The sequence below is a fragment of the Amblyomma maculatum genome, chromosome 2 (genome assembly GCF_055883805.1).
Source record: "Amblyomma maculatum isolate TAMU_Amacu chromosome 2, ASM5588380v1, whole genome shotgun sequence".
Taxonomy (NCBI): Eukaryota; Metazoa; Arthropoda; class Arachnida; order Ixodida; family Ixodidae; genus Amblyomma; species Amblyomma maculatum.
The window spans coordinates 71,696,075-71,715,974 of record NC_139345.1 but is presented as its reverse complement, the minus strand read 5'-3'; the positions used below and the strand labels follow the sequence as shown (position 1 = coordinate 71,715,974).

Genomic DNA, 19,900 nt, shown 5'->3' with positions numbered 1-19,900 from the left:
CTTCGACGGGCCCGTTGACACAGTTAACTACCATTTTTGTTTTGACATGCTCCAAATCCTAGAATTTAATTTCACAACCTACTTTTAGATCTGTACTCGCGCATTATGATACCTTTTGAGTAGACACAAATACACGACGAGGGCGTGTGATTTAACTTTTGTGATGTTCAGGACAGCATCAAGCAACACTTGAAACACATAATGTACGAAGCGCAGACTCATAAGCTACATTTTGAAAGACTTCTTCGCCTTAGAATCATTGAGGCATTCATTGACTGCCCACTGATTTTCCAAGGCATCAAATTTTTTTTTTTTTTGCTCGTAGAGCACGCCACAGTGAAAAGGCTTTAAAACTTAGAAAGAGCTTTCAAGTAACTTGACGACTGTTCGGATAATGGCCTGTTGCGCTAACAAAAGTGGTAAATTCTGAGACGTTTCCTCCACCCTAGCATACCACAGTGAGGGAACTCCGTAGCTTTCTTCACCACCCACTCTCCTAGCCCATGCAAATGAGATCTAATCAGGCAGGACAAAGTACAAAAAGAATTACACGATGTGTATGGGCCATTCAATCGAATTATAAGCTGTTGATGCCATGACATCTCGTACGTGTCATTCTTCCGTCGATGTGTTTGTGGATCCCTAGATGGCTTTCCGCGCGACCAGACATTTCTAGTGTGATTAGTGGGCTGTCGGATGCTTCTTTGAAAGGGTCTATAGGGGGGCGCAATAGATGCGACAAAGGTACGCCACTACACGTTTAATCGCTGCTTCCGGTCAAGTGACGCTACTTCTCGCCAGACACTCACCAAATTCAATGCCAGACAACGCACTTTCCCCCAATGAAGCTTTTAATATTATCGCATTTACAAAGTGTCACATTATTCACGTTATCTCTTACTTCCCTGTTTCCAGTAAGCATTCATCTCTCCCGTCAAATGCTGAAACAAATTATGAGGGACTTTAGCGACTAAAGTAGTGAAAGGCGAAAGCCCGAGTGCCGCGTTCTGCTATGCAACTTGCATTAATAAATTATTTAGCTAATTAAGTGATTAGTAATTAAGTAGGTCACAATTTAATCACATAAGTAATTAAATCATGATTCATAGCCCGAGTCGCTTTGGGACGTTAAACTCCACAAACCACAATCACCACCATTCAAAAAATAATTATTTAATTTGTCATCACTTGTAATTAATTATTTCATTAATTAGTGATTGATCATTGGCGTCTCCATAGCCTGAGTCGCTTTGGGACGTTAAACACCACAAACCAACCAACCAAACAACCAACCAACCTGATCATTGATTGACATATGGCTATATAAGGCGCGCATTCGCGCATACTGTGGTGCTCTGTGATTGGTCGAGGCCTCTATGACGTCATCCCGCCTCGGCCAATAAGAACGCCGCAAAAGCGGGATACACTTTGTTCACGACAGCATGAGTCATTAAAGGCTTTCGCCTTAAAAATCAACTGCTTCCAAGGTTTGAATAGTGGATCCTCCCTCACCCTAGCGAGCCAGTCGTCCTCCTTGGCGGCGCGGCTCAGGTGCCTCTCCATGGCCTCCCAGTCGATGGTAGGCATGCTCGTCTCGATGTTGTACACGTCGAAGTCGCCGCAACGCTCGGGCGACAGCGACGCCCGGTTTCTGCGTCTGTCCGCTCCGCCGGCGCTGTTGGCAGGGGCGGAGGCAGCGGCTGGGCGCGCGGCCGGGCGGCCGGTCCCCTCAGCGGCAGTGGCGAGCTTTGCCGACCCCGGGGCCGGTGCCACCGACAGTCGCGAGCGGCGCACTTTCTCCGGCGTGAAGTTGAGCAGCGATGCGGCCGACGTGGTCGCTTCTCGCGTCAGCTCGGCCTTGTCGAAAATTTTGGCCACGTTCTCCGGGAGCGCCCACCTGCACGCGGGCGCGTGATTGCCACTCAGTTGCCGCTGGATGGACACACACAAAAAAGTTTGAAAAAGCATCCGGAGAAGATGGCGAAAAAGCAAGCAATCATGAACGAAGTCGAAAAGGATGCGGTCCCAACCAGCATTTTTCTTTTATTTCTCTTGTCTTGAGTTCTCAAGGTGCTGTACTCAGTTCACCTTGGCAACACATCGCTGTTGGTTGCTTTGTCTGAACCTGCAGAGGAAGTGGTTTTCGGGCTGTGGAGGCAACGCTACAGGATGCTGCCCCCTCCCACTTAGCTCTTGAAACTGCGAAAAGCATCAGACAGCTACGATCTAAATTATTTTAAGCACTGCCGTTGAGCGAAATTAGCGCAATTTCGATGTGTCCAGGTATGGGGAATGTTTACTGCTGTGTTTCCTCACTGTCGATTTCGTTCTTAAAGAAAACGGATCATTCCTTGGCGCGAACTATCTTTTTTTTTTTTTTAAACCTTGTCCATGTTTAGAACATGGTGCACAAAATTAAGGAAGTGCACATGCTGCGGCGCGGCGTGCACTATTCTCGAGCAGTAGGCTTTTTAATTGGTCAAGCCCCTACATACGCGGCTCCACATTCCGACGTGCGAGAAATATGCGGGCTGAGTTACATCCCAGTTCGCTGCGACGCGTTTTGAGCGACGTCACGCCCTCGCTATGACCCTTCAGACTATTCTGCCGCAGGTCGCTCCATGAATGCTGATTCACTGATAGTTCAAGAGCACGAAAAAAAAATATTATGAAAATTAATTAGATATTGCCTAATGAGTAGATGTCAAGAGTGCACAAGCAATTGCCAATCTTGTAACTACAGTCTCATTTGTTTCTGCATTTATTATTTTTGTCTGCCTCGTGCAAGGCAGCAGCGTATACACTAAATTCAGATGATAACGCAGTTACTTTTTAAGTCATGAAACAATCACATTTTATGAACTGTTTTTAGCATCCCAAGATATATATTGGTCTGCCTTATTCTCCTGGCTGCCATTGCCCATCATCATTTTGAGATTTTCCTTCCCTGCACACATATTCCGACTGTATATTAAAGCGGAAGCCTTTAATGCCTCATCGTTGTAAGCAGGAGTTGTCGACAGAAATGTCAAGCTTTTCAATTGGCCGAAATGGTCGTCACGTCACAGTGCGCAAATTTCAAACGGGGCCAATCGTGCTTTTTTTAGTAACCATGCAACCAATTAAAGAGATTGTATAGTGATGCTCCAAGTAAGTGGGACTGAGTTTAGTTAATTGACCAAATAGCCTATATAACCGAATTAGGTTAATTAATCATTAATTTGTTTCCTAAAAGTGGACGTAGTCAACGAGGGTGTACTTACAATTGAGTGAAGTGATTGTCAATTACACTAATTAGCATAGTAGTGCTAATTACGCAATTAGCTCTAGTTTGCGCTTGCTGAACAGGAATTCAGGTTTATTGATAAGTATGCCTTGTACTGGTAATTGACTGAAGTACAACACACTAATTATCTAATTACCGTACTTGTCAATGCCTATCAGTGCGTCTGAAACACTTTAGTGAGCCAAAGTGTCCCCTGAATTTTTTCTCTTGTATCAACTGCCATCATGCCTGTGCTGTTAGGGTCCTTGTTAAATGTAAAAATAGACCAGACCATGCACACTGAAATAGTACGACTACTGAAGCGCTCTTTAAAGCCTCGAAGAGCAGTATGTAACATGTTCGCTCTGACAACTGCCTTCAGGTCCCGAAGCACTCGCATGTTCTGTGTGGTAAACTGCTGACATTTTGCGCATGTCATTCTAAGTTCATAGTAATACATTATGTTAAGCCACTAGTCATTTTTAATTGCCACAAAGTTCCCCTCGACCACACGAGAGACACTTAACTCAAAACACAGTGCACAATGCGAATTCTAATCTTAAAAATCGGGTAATTGCGCCATATAGTTACAATGGGACGATACCGACTCATAACGAACATAATTGAGAACAGTGTCCTCGCATTCTGGTAGGCCAGACATTCAATTTTTGACCTGCATTATTTACTCAGACAAATTATAAATATGACAAAGTAGCGGATGAACTAGCTGCCTCCTGGCGACAGCGACAAAGAAGATTTAAATAGGCATAGAATTCTTTTTTTTTTTCGCGTCAGAAAGAACGAGAGTTCAAACATAGAACACATAATTAAAAAAAATAGCACGTAAACCGACTTACCTAGACATATCATCCGCAATCATCGAGTCCTCACCCGCTGCAGCACAATAAGGTGGAAGCTTCTCGGCACTTCCCTCCAGGAGGTGCTTTCGTCGAGATGCGTTCTGCATATCAATTTCAGCCTTAGTAGCAGCGGCGGAGTTCAACACATTCTCGCGCTCTTCCAGTATCCTCAGAGGGGGCAGCAGGTCCGGAAGAAGCCTCATGTCTTCTTCGCAGTAAGGTTTTCTCCTGCTTCGACTGGAGAACTCGTCAGGTTCAGCCACTGAAGAGAACGTGTCGGCGCTGTTCACAATCCTTAAGTCACCAAAATCGTCAACGGCCGCACGCTCGCGGACGTTGGCGTCAGTCTTTTTCACTTTGTCCATGAGAAACCCCTCGTCCGGCTTCCATGCGACGTCCCTGAGGACGTTGGCATTGCTCACCAAGTCCACAGACATGGTCGAAGAAGTCATTGAGACCATTCCAGTCATGGATGACGTCAGCGAGGACGCCAGTGACGCCGTGCTGCTTCCTTCGCTCATGGGACTGAAGTCATTGTAGTCTCCGGACGTGGGCGAGGGGCCCACATTCAGTGACAGGACGTTGGCCATCAGAGCAGTGACCGGCTCGGCAGTGACGAAGTGCGTCACTTCGTCGATGCCAGTGTCCAGCTGAGCGTCCGAGCTTCCCAGGAGCAGCGAATCGATGAAGTTGTTGTTGGGCTCGATTCTCTTGTTCGCGACCCTCGACACGTTCATCTCGGTGACTCCACTATCTTCGGACGATTCTTCCTCGTCGGAAGAGGACGAAGCGGCCGAAGAGTTTTCAGAGCCGGAGCCGTAGTCGTCGCCGGCCAGTATGTTGGCCTTGGCGGCGGCCAGCAGCGGGCTGGTGTCCTCGAACTCTTCCTCGTCGTTGTCCGATAGTTCCCTGTCTTCGGGCTCAGACGACGACAACGACATGGCACGGACGCTGTCGACGTCCGGCGAGGCCAGGTCGCAGGGGGCGCCACGTTCGGGAGGCCATGCCGGGGTACGAAACCTGCACGGAAATCGGCAGCGTGCACTAATGAGAACACGTTTGCAAATATAGGAGCGCCCAAACCCATTAAATACGGGGACGGGCTTTATTAGACAGAAAAAGAATTAAAGAAAACGGTGAAATGCGGGACTAGTAGCAGGGAATTCCTAAAGCGGATGTGTTCGTTTATTCATAGTGGGAGATTTTATGTGAAAGTATTTTTTTCGTTTACCTTCCTTTCAAATTTTTTCTTATCAGTTTCCTCGATTGCTAGTCATGCTACTTCAACATATTTTACGAAATCATAGCTCCCGTTCTCTAAACCTTCACACACCGTACGATATAAGTGATGGTGAATTTTTCAACTGCCTTTAATAACTCACTCTAGGTACGTGTGATTCCTTCAGCGGCAACAGCAATAACAACACAGCGCTAAGGGTTGGTCCCATCACTTTTTGGTTACGGCGTAGCTATTTATTCTAGTGCCATTGTTTACTACCCTATGATGTCCATGACTTGTTTGCGATTCTACGACGTCCAGTGGTCGCTAATACGTGGAAATTTTACCGCGTTATTCGGTTAGCTCAAACAGGCGGCGGAGCTCGCATGAGCTTGCAGGGCGTCGGTGAGGGTGAGTGAGCGGCTTAAGGGTTTGGGCAATATAGCGGAAGGGGCGTCCGCGTCTCAACAAAATATTAAGGCCCCGTACTTACCGGTATGATCATAAGCAAAAAAAGCACGCAGGGTCGGTTTTTTGTTATGTGCTGCGCTCAGCCAATTTCTCCAACGTTTCGCGCGCTTTGCGCACCGCGTTCTCAACGTTCCAGGCCTACAAGTGTGTCAGTAGACATATTTTCCTTCCTTCTTCACCCCTAGTATACTTCACATTTAAAAAAAATACTTTTATAGCGAAACAAAATGCGCAGCAAAGTTTGTGACAGTCGTGTTTCCTACGTACAACAACCTTTCTTGTCTTCATTTAGTTTCTTACTTTGTGCATTCGTTCGAATTCGTGCTACAAACGCTCACTTGTGTAAAGCTAGATCAACCCGTCGACACTGCTGTGCTGAAGAAGAACGCGCAGAAGTTTTTTTAATTTTTTGTTTTCTCGGCTTGAACTTTGCAGATATTTACAAGGCATATTTATATTGCGCTGCATATGCGACCCATACAACAGATTGAATAAGTGTAACACTGACGCTAAAACGTATTTAGCAATGTCTGTACGAACAACATAATGGAAGCGAAAATAGGGGAGACGATCGAAAAGTATCGGTGAATACTCACAAAAAATTCTTTGGTGGTGACTTGCGCTCCGAGAGACCTCTATAGGACCTCAGTCGGTCCTCATATCGGGGGCTGACGTGGCGACTGCGGAAGCAATGACAGCCATCAATACACATTTAGGGTGCTTCGTGAGCAGTGACAAGGCAAAACCTAACCATACTACGGGCTAAAGTTTGGGTGATTTCTTTGATGCAGTATAATTAGATCCGCAGAACGAAACAGATATAAAATTAATAAGGTATCTGCGTGACTGTAGTGATGGACGGGTTAGTACATGTCTCGCATGGTCTCGTAACGCTGAAGACAAACTTGCATTTTAGGCTACCTAGAAATTCTGAACACTGTACTGTCGCATATATTCGCAATATTTATTTATTTATTCGGATTCAACGCTGCCAGCCAGCGGTTTTATAACTTGCTTTCTTAATAAGGCGTTGCCAGTTCTATCTATAAAGTATGTGTAGCCGTGCGAATATGGTTATACGTTGTTCGATATTGCCATACAAAATTACTACACGTTATTTCAATGTCTACGAGCGAGGTTTACAAGGTGTGAAGCCGAGAGAGGCGGGAATTCTGTAGCTCGATGATCGCCGAGCACGCTTGTTGCTGTCACACCTGCCGAGTTGCTTCTTTGAATGTTTCGAGCGCTTAGCTCAGCCCAATAAATAGTTAATTTCAGTGCCATGCCAGTCCGTTCGTTTGCCGTCTACGGCATGCATGCATGCTCGTGCTGATCAAATGCAATGCTTGCTGCAAAGAGTAGTCGTGAGTCGAGCGTGGCAATCATGTGGGTATAACTATGGCTAGAGTCGGCTTTCAGGCGTGCTTGAACGTATGAACGACGACAATGTTTCATCACACCGATGTTACACACACACACACACACACACACACACACACACACACACACACACACACACACACACACACACACACACACACACACACACACACACACACACACACACACACACACACACACACACACACACACACACACACACACACACACACACACACACACACACACACACACACACACACACACACACACACACACACACACACACACACACACACACACACACACACACACACACACACACACACACACACACACACACACACACACACACACACACACACACACACACACACACACACACACACACACACACACACATGTATGTATGTATGTATGTATGTATGTATGTATGTATGTATGTATGTATGTATGTATGTATGTATGTATGTATGTATGTATGTATGTATGTATGTATGTATGTATGTATGTATGTATGTATGTATGTATGTATGTATGTATGTATGTATGTATGTATGTATGTATGTATGTATGTATGTATGTATGTATGTGTTACGATGCTCCATGACAACTGGAACAAAAATAACTTTCAAACTATGCTCAGAAGTCCGCGGACGTGGATGACAAATATGGTAGACTCACCTGCGTAGGAGGCATTTCTCTTCCGGGAGTGGAGCGTTCAGTTTCAGCCTCATGTCGGCAAAGTCCTGCGAATAGCAAGAAGAAAGAAGGAACAAAATCTTAGCATCAGTTTAGCCGCATGCCCTGTACAATCACTGCGTGACACACGCGCACCGTTGGTCCTTCATTCTCCGAAGTATTGCGCAACCTGGAGTACGCAGTCCGATGTCTCTGTCATTGATGACCAAGCTGTATGACACACCGTATGAAGACAACACGAAGAAACACGATATGCATCTGTGCTCAGGGAGGAAGGTGCCCCTTCAAGACGGCTGTTGCGCACAGTGTAGGCATTTGAGTCACGTAAAAAAGTTTCTCATTTTAATGCCTTTCCAACACTACTTTATGTCGATGACTTTTACTTCGCTACACCAAGACGAACAAAAAAAAAAGCCCTCGTTATATGCGTCTGACAATACATTAGGCGTGTGCTAGACGCGTAAGCGCAAAGTTGGAGCAATCTCCTTCGCTCACACTTTACAGGCCTGAAAGGGAGGCGCGGTAAGGGGGACGCAGAAATGAACAAACTCAACGAATTACTAGCTTTCATTTGCCTAACGTAGCGATAACCCATTGATATTATTCTCATACTATAGGCAGCACTCATTCTCAATAACGGAAAAGTTCCGTGGGATCCACCTCACGTTAGTTTTCATTAGGCTTATGGGTTAGCCAGTTCCACCCACGGCTGCGACGCTCGTTTCCGAGGCCGGCCGTCGTTGCAAAAACAGGCGGGCCGCTTGCGTTGCGCGGTTTGCGAGAGCATCCACCATAGGAAGCGTGGACAGCGGGCGATACTCCCTACACGTCGCCGGAGATATATTGGTGGTTGACGGCGCTCGTTCTAAATAGCATGCAGGGAAATCCAGTGATTTAGGAGGCAGCAACTTAACGGGAACAGCGACAAAAAAAGAAAAAAAAAACACCACTCTACAACAAATTTTTCGCATTCAGTGAAGCAAGGACCCAGAGAAAATACACGCCGTAGAGGAAAATAAGAAAAAAAATAAAATAGATTCTGAGTAAAATGCGGTGGCGAGGGAGGCGTGATGCGCCGGCAATGAGGAAACAAAGGAAGAGCTGAGAAGAAAGGAGAAATTGCGCCGGCAAATAGGAAACAAAGGAAGAGCCAAGAAAGAAGGAGAAACTCCAGCGGCCGGCTTTCGTTGCCATGGCGACGGCGCAAACTAGATGACGTCACAAGCGTTGCCAGGCTGGCGTTCCGTGGTAAGGGGAAGGCAGAGCGAGCGACCCCGAAGCAGCTTGTTGTCACTGTCTTTCGCGCACCGTTGCCCCGAGTACGCTTGACAGGTTGGGCACGCAGGTGGAATGTGATGTAGGGACAGGCAAGGCCACCCAGGTTATGTGTCGCGCTCACGCTATCGGTGAGAGTCCGAAGAGTGATTTTATTGAGAGAATCGCGCATGCAAGGTGGAAGACAGAACTATCGAAACAAGCGACACATGTTGAAACCCTGGTAAATACTGCATACCCTCGAAAGTGCTTAAGCTGTAAACGCAACTTAAATGCTCATTGGTTTAGGCCACCGTGAACGGAGCGTGGGCTCCGATGTGGAGTGTATATAGGAACACTTTGGAACTGATCTCTTCTCACGACTTGAAACTTTTTCAAATGAAACAACATTCTCTAGCGTTTCTGCGCTTTGATCCCATCGATGCGTCACCAATGGCAACAAATCAAACTCGTCGGGCGAATTGCGAGGTTATTTAAACAGCACTGGCCAAAAGAAACGAAGCGACTCATAAAGCCAGCCATTGTTTTTATCACAGTGTAATTTTTTTTTCTCTCCAGATATCTTCATGTTGCGTCAGAATATAAAACCCGGGGAAACCTTCAACAAACTGGGACGCGTGGTCTGTCTGAGGGGCACTTAAAGAGCAGGACGCAGGATCGAACACAAATCTTGCAAGTGGCGGCCGGGTCTCTCGTGATGGAGCCTGTTTGCCTAAGTGCTGTCGCAGCATTATGCCGAAGCGTCTGCGACGTCGACCACGCCGGCGCCTGACAAATGCGACGGCGCCTCGAGGTATGGCCATCGATCATGCTGACCGCACACCAACGCTGCGGGTTGCACCGCTCTATATACCACGCAGCCGGCAGGCCATAGCCCGCATATATCGCGCTTAGGGCCGCACCGCCGGTGGTCGCCAAACAATCATACACGTCGTCGGCGGGGAACAACGACGGGCACGGAGAAACCCTGCATTATGGACATCTGCGATTGAGCTTAGGGTGAACAGCACGAACACAGAGTAAAGAGTTTAGGATTCAGAAGGTCTGTGAACATCTTTTTGTGTAGTTATGCTTTTTAACGGCGCTGATATACAGCGACTATCTTTTTCAGAGGCAACTGCATGCGAACTGGTGATAAAGTGTCCTTATTTCAGTTACATCGCGGATATAAAGATGCTTTCGTGTTAATTTTTCTAAAAAAAAAACAAAAAAACACAGAGGTACCTTCTACACGCACTTGCGCGCGCACACGACCCCCCCCCCCCCCCCCACACACACACACATTCTTTAAAAAAGAATGCTACTTTTATAGAACGTGCCGGAAGAGGGGGTCGATGCTAAAATGCTAAAATATCCTTTAAAAATTGCGATAATTTGGCTAGAAAGAAGCTCAACGTGTTAGCAAAATAGTTAGTGTTTGGGTGACTGGTGTACAATGCCACATGCTCGTGGACTCCTCTGCTTCCTGTTGCGATTTATTATGCTGGTTCTATGTTGCCAAAGATGGTGCGACCACCGGCGCACCACTGTCTTGCAGCTCTGCGAAGAGGTTTCGAGATGCCGCACTTTACATATTGTGCAACACGCACTAGAAAAAAGGGGGGTGGGGAGAGAGGGTTACTGCCATAAAAATTTATTTCAGCCGAAGTGCAGTTTAAACTTCAGTCGAGTTTGAGTCGCTCTATTTTTATTGACTTTGCCTCATATCGATGTCTATTATTTTTTATTACCTGAAAACGTCTCAAGCATGGCTAATACGCTAGCCAAAGAATCGTGGAAAAGTTTCGTGCGTTCTTTTTTTACGGCAGTCTTTGTTTTCTGACTTAGCAAGTGGGCGCTGTGTGACAGAAGCAAGTGTAATAATCGCAGTAACGTAAATAGCGTGGATGTATCTGAGTCACTGCTCGTTTTCGCGGGCTGACAGGTCGTCAGCGAATCAACCGAACGTAGCGAGGCAGCCGCAGCGGTGCGTTTCGCCCAGCCACGGTAGCGCGATCGGTCCTGTCGACTTTGACCGGGATGCATGACCTCCGTCCCTGACTCCACATCAGCAGGCGGCACACACGACACGTCGTTTGAAGACGAACGCCTGTGTTTTAACAACAGGCACAGCCTGTGCCAACTGCAACTGAAACGCACGAGACAGCAGTGCTCGTACCTCCGTGAGCGGAGGTTGTGCAAGCACGCGATGACACATACCGACAGTGGATGTCAAACGAAGTCTATGACGAATGTCTTCGCCGACGAGGAGCAGCCGCGTCTTGTTAAAGATACCAGCAAAGAAAAACGGACTCCTGAAAGGCCATGCAGCATAACCTTAGAGCTTGCACTCCGTGAACGCACAATCCGCACCGGAGAGGCGTATAAAGTAGTTTGTCGAAGATAAGGCGAACACCTTTTTCAAAGGACAGCTCTTTGCATTACTACTAAGATGAAGTTGAAAAAAAAAATGCAGATACACGGGCGAGAAAACTAGATGTGGCTACTGAAGGAGTGCATGCCCACTAACTACCCACAAAAGTCCCCGTGTTTTACCGAGGTTATTACTTTCTTACTATGCACGTTTTTATTAATTCGAGCTCATGCACCTTACTGTCAGAAATAACATGTACTTTCAATCTCCGTGACCATGGAGGCAGTGTGGGCTACACAAATGTGGTTGAAAATCTCATGTGTAAGCCTCGCAGTGCATGAAGTAACGCGCCACACATCCTCTTGAGACCCGGACGAAAAATTTTGCCTTGGACAGCGCACATGAAAATATATTTGTCAGGCCCCAGTGTTCTCAGAGGTGCAGGGAAGAAAACGTTGGAGCTACATATCAAACAAAGCTAAATAGCCATAGATTTTTTTACTTTTCTTCAAGCTCTGCGTTGCGCACTTCTATGCTTGTACAAACAAGCAACGGACGTCTTAGAAAATTAGTTAAATGCGGTGCAGTACATGCTTAAACTGAAGTGATAAACAAGCTAATAGCAGAGCGCGAATAACTAAATTTTTTAGCCGTTGGGAGCAGAATGTTAATTGAGAAAAGCGAACAACTTCGAAAGAGCTTAGAGCGCCGCCATTTAGTAATTAAAAAATTAGTGAAAGGACGCGTCTCGGTGGGAGTACGCAGATTGCTCGACGTTTTTTAACCGCATATATTTTGCTGCAGAACCGACGCCATTTTTTTTTTAAATGAACGTTGAAAGCTATATTTCTGCATTTTAACGTACGCGAGGCCTTAGGCGGTCGTGGGCAATGAACCTGGACTGGTGTACTGCCCTTAAAATTGACGAGAACTGAAGGAATGCACTAGACAGAGGCAGAACAAAGACGTTGAAGGGGCTTCTTCCGAAGAAGCGTTCACATAATCGACAACACAGGTGGCACGTCTCCTTTGTCAACTAACCGCAAGAAAAATATGTCTAGGTACATTTTCGCCTTTTTTTTTAACGTATTGCAGGACTCAGTGAGACAGGACAATACTTCGCGAGTCGACAACACGGGGAACAAACGACCTATCGTCGTTCACGTCGCTTGCATAACGCCTGCCCCATGCAGGTGTACCAAGAGAGCATTGTTTCCTGCATGAAGAAGAGTAAGTCGCAGCTAGCCGAAGCTCGCGTAGAAAAGCAAACAACTAAACTCGCAAAGCCGCCTGTGGCTGTGACAGCAAGTCATTCGAGAATGAGAACGCGCCAAGGAAATTTCAGCTTGAGTTTGAAGAGGGCCAAACGGCGATGTATGCGAAACGATGATAGTCTAAGAGCACAGAGAAAAAAAGCAGCATAATTAGGCGACGAGTTGAGAATACGACATCATTAAAGTTTGAAGTTGTCTCAGCCTGCTTAACCTCCCCCGATTCTCTCCTCCACGTTATGTCTACGCAGCTGCCGATACTCAGTCTTTACCTACACCTCACCGTGGTCGCCCTCTCTGATTTCGAGGATTTTCTCCTATATACGGTAGACACAAGCGGCTTTGACACTGGCTCCAATACGACCTGACACGCGGAGCTGTGCAGACATGCAGGCGTACAACCAAGCGCAGCTCCCAATTCACGCCGAGCTCACAAACACTCTTGGTCATGTCACGTGACCAACGCACTTGCCAACTAGGCCGCATTACGTGGTTTCATCACGTCACACGTTCAGTCGACCAATAAGCGAATGTTATGACTAAGACGCCGGACTCTGGACACGGCGTGTTTTCTCCTATCGGGGTTCTTAATGCTATACGTAGCATTAATAAATGTATGAGGCGTTAACGCGGTGTCGTAAAACTTATGAAAGCAATTGTTCTACAATTGGGGCAATGATCGCAGGGGTAATTTTTAAGTTCGCCAAACAACTAAAACTTTGGTAAGGTTGCCTGCCAATGAAACAAATCTGCAGATAAAGATTATCCCACCAACAGCGAATTCTGAAAATTCTCCGTTCAATTTCCCGGCTGTGTTCTGCAAGGTGGGGCATTTTTGGAAATTACGTCACCTTGCCTAGTTACGGTCCGGGTCTCAGACGGCACTGTTGTTTGACTATTGATAACTGGGAAAGTCAGAACCGATTCATGATGAAAGTACCATTTTTGTATCTGGTTCGGTTACGCTAATTGCTAAGTGGTCGTCCTGGGGGTGGGGAAGATGCGCAGTGAAAAGGAAGATTCACTACAGGGCAATTTCTGTACTCATTCATGTTACTTTCTTAACAGTTTGGAGCCCCTTAGTGTTCGAAAACACCAAATATTTTGCGGCCCCTCGGAAACGTGAATAAATACATTTTTTTTTTCAAGGTAAAAAATTCACGATGAGTTTTGGTTAATGGTACGGGAGAATGTAGTTCGTTTCGAAAGAGCGGCTGATGCCGACTGCATCGAAGGTAAAGAGTTGCACAGGCTATCAGAAATGTTATACTGTGAGTGAACGTGTGCATAGATGGTGACTGTTGGAGTAGAATATGTATTATTATAAGTGACTATGAGCATAGTGGGGCAGATTTCACAGATAATAGAACGTTTTTTCAACGCATAAGTGACGCTACTGTGGAGCGATTTCTGGCAGATTAAGCAAGGCTAATCCTACGTGTAGCATACAACAACTCAACTCAACTCAACTGTGCATCAGCGGCTGCTAGAAAAGTTCTCACTACGTCAAATATTGTGATTTCTAGTATATGGCCTGGTAGACTAAAAATATTTCATAATTAAAAGTTTTCAGCAGTTGATTTTTCGTCTGAACTAAAGTTATTTGCTGCTATTACTTGGAGTAGACAATTTTTTGTGTTTTAGAAATATATATAATTGTCCTTCCTAAAGCGTATCACAATAATGAGATTATTTACGACCGTTTTGCGCCAGGTTCACGTCTCTTGCCATTGTGTAGCTTACTTGCTCTACGCTTGATTTTTTTCAACGAAAGCTAACCTCAATCGAAGAATATTGCTTACCTTCTACCTGCAGCCTGCTTTGAAAACAAGACACATTCCATAAGCAGCGAAGTTCTGAGGTGTCTTCTTGCAATAAGGGAATTTTTTACTCATTAGCGGTACCTATTCGTTGTCAACTGAATCTTCATTGAAGAGATGATAAACGCTTTAATCATATGTACTCATATCAAGGTTCGCTCAAACCATTAGGCCTGAAATTCAAGAGTATTATGGGTTTTGGAGGATACAACGAGGGAAGCAATCAAGGACGACAGGACATCTTTTCTCGATCCCGCATATTACAAATCCACCGCAATTCGCTTAGCTTTGATTTCCCTTTCGACAGCGAGCGTTTCGGCTTCCGTTTCCCTGGCCTTGTATTAAGGCGAATGCATTTAATAGCTCACACTGTCGGCGTTCGTCTGGTCATATAAAAATCATGTCTCCATCGGGAATCCTGTCTCCATCCCTCGGATCCCCAGCCGAGCGCTTTAACCAACTACACCACGTCCGGGATCGTGAAACGCATATCATACTTCTGCTTGTCTGTATACTGCGAGGATGATAATACCGATGCCAATGATCCTGCAATTAGTGATAATGATAATGATGACAGCAGTGATAATAAGACGGTGTATTTAGTTGATAATGATAATGAGAACAAACATGATGCACCCTGTGCAGCAGCAACGCTCAGGTTTTCGCATTATTAAACAGTGCTTTCTTCCTTGGAAAGGTGAGTTGTGCGCCCATAATATCGCCAACATATAAAGGACTATCTGGTTACTTCCGCGGAAGTTTGAGCGTTTTTCTTGCCCTTTTGTCATTTTTCCTTGCAAGTTCTCGAGCTCCGTGCTAATGTTTGTCTTTCCTGACTTGCACGGCGTCTCTCCGCTCGTGACTTCCCGCTGCCCCCTTCCCAGCATGTTAACTTTTCAGGCAGCATTTTAACGCACATATTCACCCGCTGTCGCCACATCAATCGCCTTCTGTCAAAACATGCACTTTGTTCTATGTTCCTCCCTGTTCAAGCCAGTAAAGCCGAACTCTATTCCTCCTGGAATGGTATTCTAATTCGCACAAAACAGCATCAAGAAAAAAGGCAAATGATGTCGCGATGTTGACTGCGGCTCATAACGTCTGGGTCAGCGTCACTGACTTTAAAAATAAGTGCCCGTCACGACGAAAGAATAGAGAGACGAAGAGAGGACTGAAAGTACAAGCATTCTGCCACTCAAAAGGTTCTAGAAGAAACTGGACTTCGGTAGGTTTTCGCTTCTAGACTGATTTATTCACGATAGCTTCTTTGAATATCAGCCGTCTAATGAAACAGAACACAGGAAACTGGGTAAAGAGAGCAAGAAGTGCGTCGGGTAATTGTGATGCTTAATAACATGGGGACGCCCTGATGGACGTTGGCAAAGTAAGAAATGAAGGACTAATGACACGTTTGGCAGATGTAGCAAGCTGCCTCTAGTGACCTTGTTCTGGCCAGGTGCAGCGCTGTCGCTTCAGGTATTGCCCACCCCCTCCCTGACTTCCGTATTTTCTCGTCCGAGGAACACTACAAGTTCCCACGTAGCCTCGTTTTCAGAGACGGCCAATCGAAGTTTTTCAGGGAATTTACGGAGTTCATCAACTTCAGGAAAAAATTGTAGGGTCCTTTCACCATTTTTTTAAATAAAGGTTATTCTAAGATTTAAAGGGACTGTTGCGAACCCTGACTCATCTAAAACAGGTGCCGCTTGCAAATGTTTAACTGTTTTGTACATGTTAAAATAAGACCTTTTAGAACGCAAATTTATACAGCAAGTCGAAGCGATAGTGCTCGGTGTTCGCATTTTCGCGTTCGAAGCAAAACATAAAAAAAGCCCTCGGCCCGGTTACTTAAAATGTGGCCGCTATTCAAATGGAATGGTATAACCTGCTACTGAGCCAAATGCGTTATTTCTTACCAGCTCGCTATCATCTGGCCAATCTGTCGCTGTCAGCATTGGTGTGTTTGTGTATAAGTTCGTATAACCCCGTCGAGGGCGAATCGTGTCCCTAAATAGGGTGCCTGAGCGCTGGACCCTGAGTTGAGGGGCACGTGTATACAGATGCCATTATGATATACCCGACGACGCTGCACTGCCGTCGTTGGAAGCTGGAACTATTTCCGGACGAGAGTGCTCCTCACCCAATCCAAACATGGCACAAGCGACCCACACACTACCCCTCCGCTGTCGTCAACGAGACGCAATAGGAGAGGTGCCAGAGTGACGCGCCGAGAACGCCGTTGAATGAAATAGACCCAGATGTGCTGCCTCGGAGGTCACCACAAGACGCTAGGGTTGCAATGAGTTTTGCGCGTTGGACGGAGAAAATATTGCGCCAGCGCCAACAGCCAGACAGTACGGAGCACATTTCCACTGGATAAATTGTGATGTTTCTATAGGTATTGAAAGAGAGAAATACAGAGAGCTTCATTTGAGGCAGCAGAACTCATTCAACAAAGTGCTGTGTTTACACATAGCACTGCTTTTGAAGGTGGACTATATTGCACAAGCATATTTGCAAATCTGAACATTAATCGCCTAATATGTTTGTATTATCTCCCTTTCTTTGAGGCTATATATACTTGACAAGTAAACATTTTGTTTATAGCAGGAATCGACAGTTAGTAACCTTCTCTATTGAATAATGTTCTCTGTGAACAAAATCTACGTGGCGTGAAACATCTTTTGCAGCGACGTCACAGAGTGTCCATCGCCGTAATATGCTGCACGATAAGGTCCTCTAAAAAGGATCTTATCGCTCATGGAGAAACCTTTGTAAACAAATTTTCTTAAACCAGATTTGTAGACCTTCCCCTGTACCCCGAGGTGCAGCTGGGAAAGTCAGACGTTATAAAGCTGCAGCCCTCAGGCACAATATTTTAATTCAAGAGAGCAAAGGAAGAGTGGTGGCGTAAAGAACCAGTGAGCACTGCGCAATGAGCTACGAAATTTTACACGAAGTAAATAAGACCGCTTTCCAATAATTAAACGATATCAACTTACATAGGTCGGTACAGTGCTAATCAAAGAGTACTGTATGGCAACAAGCGTGCACAAAGCTGACCATTCAACCTCCCGTAGCAAATATATATATATATATATATATATATATATATATATCTGTGACATGCGAGCACGTGCGTGCGTGCATAATCTTTAATCGAACTACCTTGCTCTGCGCACACGGGATGAGGCAAGAAGCACCTTCGAAAACGCTATGTACTAATTCTCTCTTGTTACGCGTTTTGCTTTGTAATCCTAAACCTGAAAAAAAAAATGCCTCAAGTAAAAAAAATAACATGAAGGGAAGTGAATCAGTTTTAATATTTAGTTACTATCTATACTTTTATTAATTTTTCTGGTAATTACAATTTTATAAATAATTTCATCTTCGCGAATAAAATGCAGGTTTGATGATAGTGTCTAAGCAGTGTTTGTCTAACTTATGCCTGCGCATCTTGGCACTGCCCACCACTATTTCCACCAGGGGTTCATTTCTTCCCGTAAGCAGTACTGTTGTGTAGGCGATACGCATTTTGAAGCCCGCCTGACGCTGGCTGCGTGTTTCCTTGTAACGTGCTATGATAACATAAAGAGCCTTGGCAATCGCATGAACCGTGACTGTACGCCATGCCAGTGTTCGAGACGCCGAGTCCCACGTGTTATCCGTGAGGCAAGCCTCCTGGGGGTGACGTAATTTTTGCTTCCTTATCGCACGCGAACAACCCGACCCATGACCGTACAAGGTATTTGGCCTGAACGGAGAGTGGACGACTTTCTCCCAGCGCAGGCGATATTTCTGACTCTCTTTCGCTTGGGACGCGCGAACCGTCCGACTAGTAGTCAAAAAGCAGCTCGCAGGGCGCTACGCTTGTGGCGCAAAAGACCCGCAGTAAAAAAAGAGTGTACGTCGATGGAAACAATAGGAGCATTCACGGCTACCGTAGGACACCAAGCAAGGATCATATAGTCTCAATCCCAAAAGGAGGTATGTTGGGAACCTGCGCAGCGAAAGTCGAACAGCGCTTCGGGACGGAGGGAGAAAGATGGGATATATTTGCGCATGGGCGCACCCACGTACACATCCACGCAACATCCCCCCCCCCCCCCCCCCACACACACACCTATACACACACACACGTATCCTGGTTTGGCGGACTACCAAGAACTGGGTGCAGGATACCTGATCAAGAAGGATACAGCTGGCTGGCAACAAAGAAAACCTTTCTGCATCTACGAGAGGGTGCAGCTATTGCAATTAATCTTTAAAAGGTGTACTAATTGAAGGTACTACATGTATACGCGCCTACACTCAGCCATGATGACCAGGTAATCGAAAGCTTTAGTGGAGACATGCAATCGCCAATTAAACTAAAAAAAAACAACAATGAAAGAAGCAGACTAGCGGACTGAGGCTCCCCCTAAATTCTTGTACGCTTTCTTTTAGTTTGTCATACGTTCTAGAAAAATGAGGCGATATTCACTATAGTAGAAGTAGAGTTCGCAGAATGAAATAATTTATGGAGAATGAACACCTTCTTCCCCAGGAAGGAAAACCGGACGCAGAAAAGCACGAACAGAGACACTAAACATGAAATTGATTTCACATCGTGCGCTCACCCCAAATTGCGCAGGTTGTAAAGGTGCTCTTATAGGCTCGGCGTATTACTAATAGAATGGTAATAATGTCTTTGTTTTGCCTAGACTTGAACACGAAGCAAACGAAACTAGTGAAATAGACGCCAGTCATCGATTTCGCAGTAAGGAAGAAATTATAGTAGAATTTAAAATGTCGCTGCACAATATAATGTTCAGATTTAGCCGAAAATGACGATATTAATGCTCGAGCAAAATTGATAAACTCAAAGATATCCCAACGGACCGCAAAAAAAAAAAAAAAAAAAAAAGTATAGGCAGTAAAATAGAAGGGATACCAGTAAGCTGTCTCAGAGGTGAAAGTCCTGATTGAGAAATGTAAGTTTCTAGCTAAACGCATGAAAAGAAGTGGTCCAGCTCGCCAAGTTAATTAACAAACATAAAGGATGTAAGAAAGTGTAACATAAAAAAAATGATCTTGCTTTTAAAAATAGATATTCAGGATGATAAATCGGATTGATGTTTAAGAAACGTGAAACCATACACATTTTAGACCCCGCTAATGCGTAATGAGGAGCAGAATAGAAGTTAGTTATATCCCGCTCTCTTTCGTAAAAGAAAAAAAAAAAGAGGAAGCTTTACTTCATTTTGCCAATGTCAAGTGTGGCAGGTGCTTCAGACACGGTGGA

General features: G+C 45.4%; 1 protein-coding gene across 1 annotated transcript in view; it reads right to left on the bottom strand.

The window, feature by feature from the left end:
• Schip1 (Schwannomin interacting protein 1) overlaps positions 1–19,900 on the bottom strand; it is a 141,661-nt gene that overhangs the window by 35,073 nt on the left and 86,688 nt on the right. Inside the window, exons 4-7 of the mRNA XM_084592009.1 lie at positions 7,880–7,944; positions 6,412–6,495; positions 4,123–5,145; positions 1,513–1,897 (exon numbers count right to left, since the gene is read on the bottom strand). Of these exons, the coding sequence (XP_084448135.1) occupies positions 1,513–1,897; positions 4,123–5,145; positions 6,412–6,495; positions 7,880–7,944 (1,557 nt within the window). The remainder of the gene's footprint in view (positions 1–1,512; positions 1,898–4,122; positions 5,146–6,411; positions 6,496–7,879; positions 7,945–19,900) is intronic.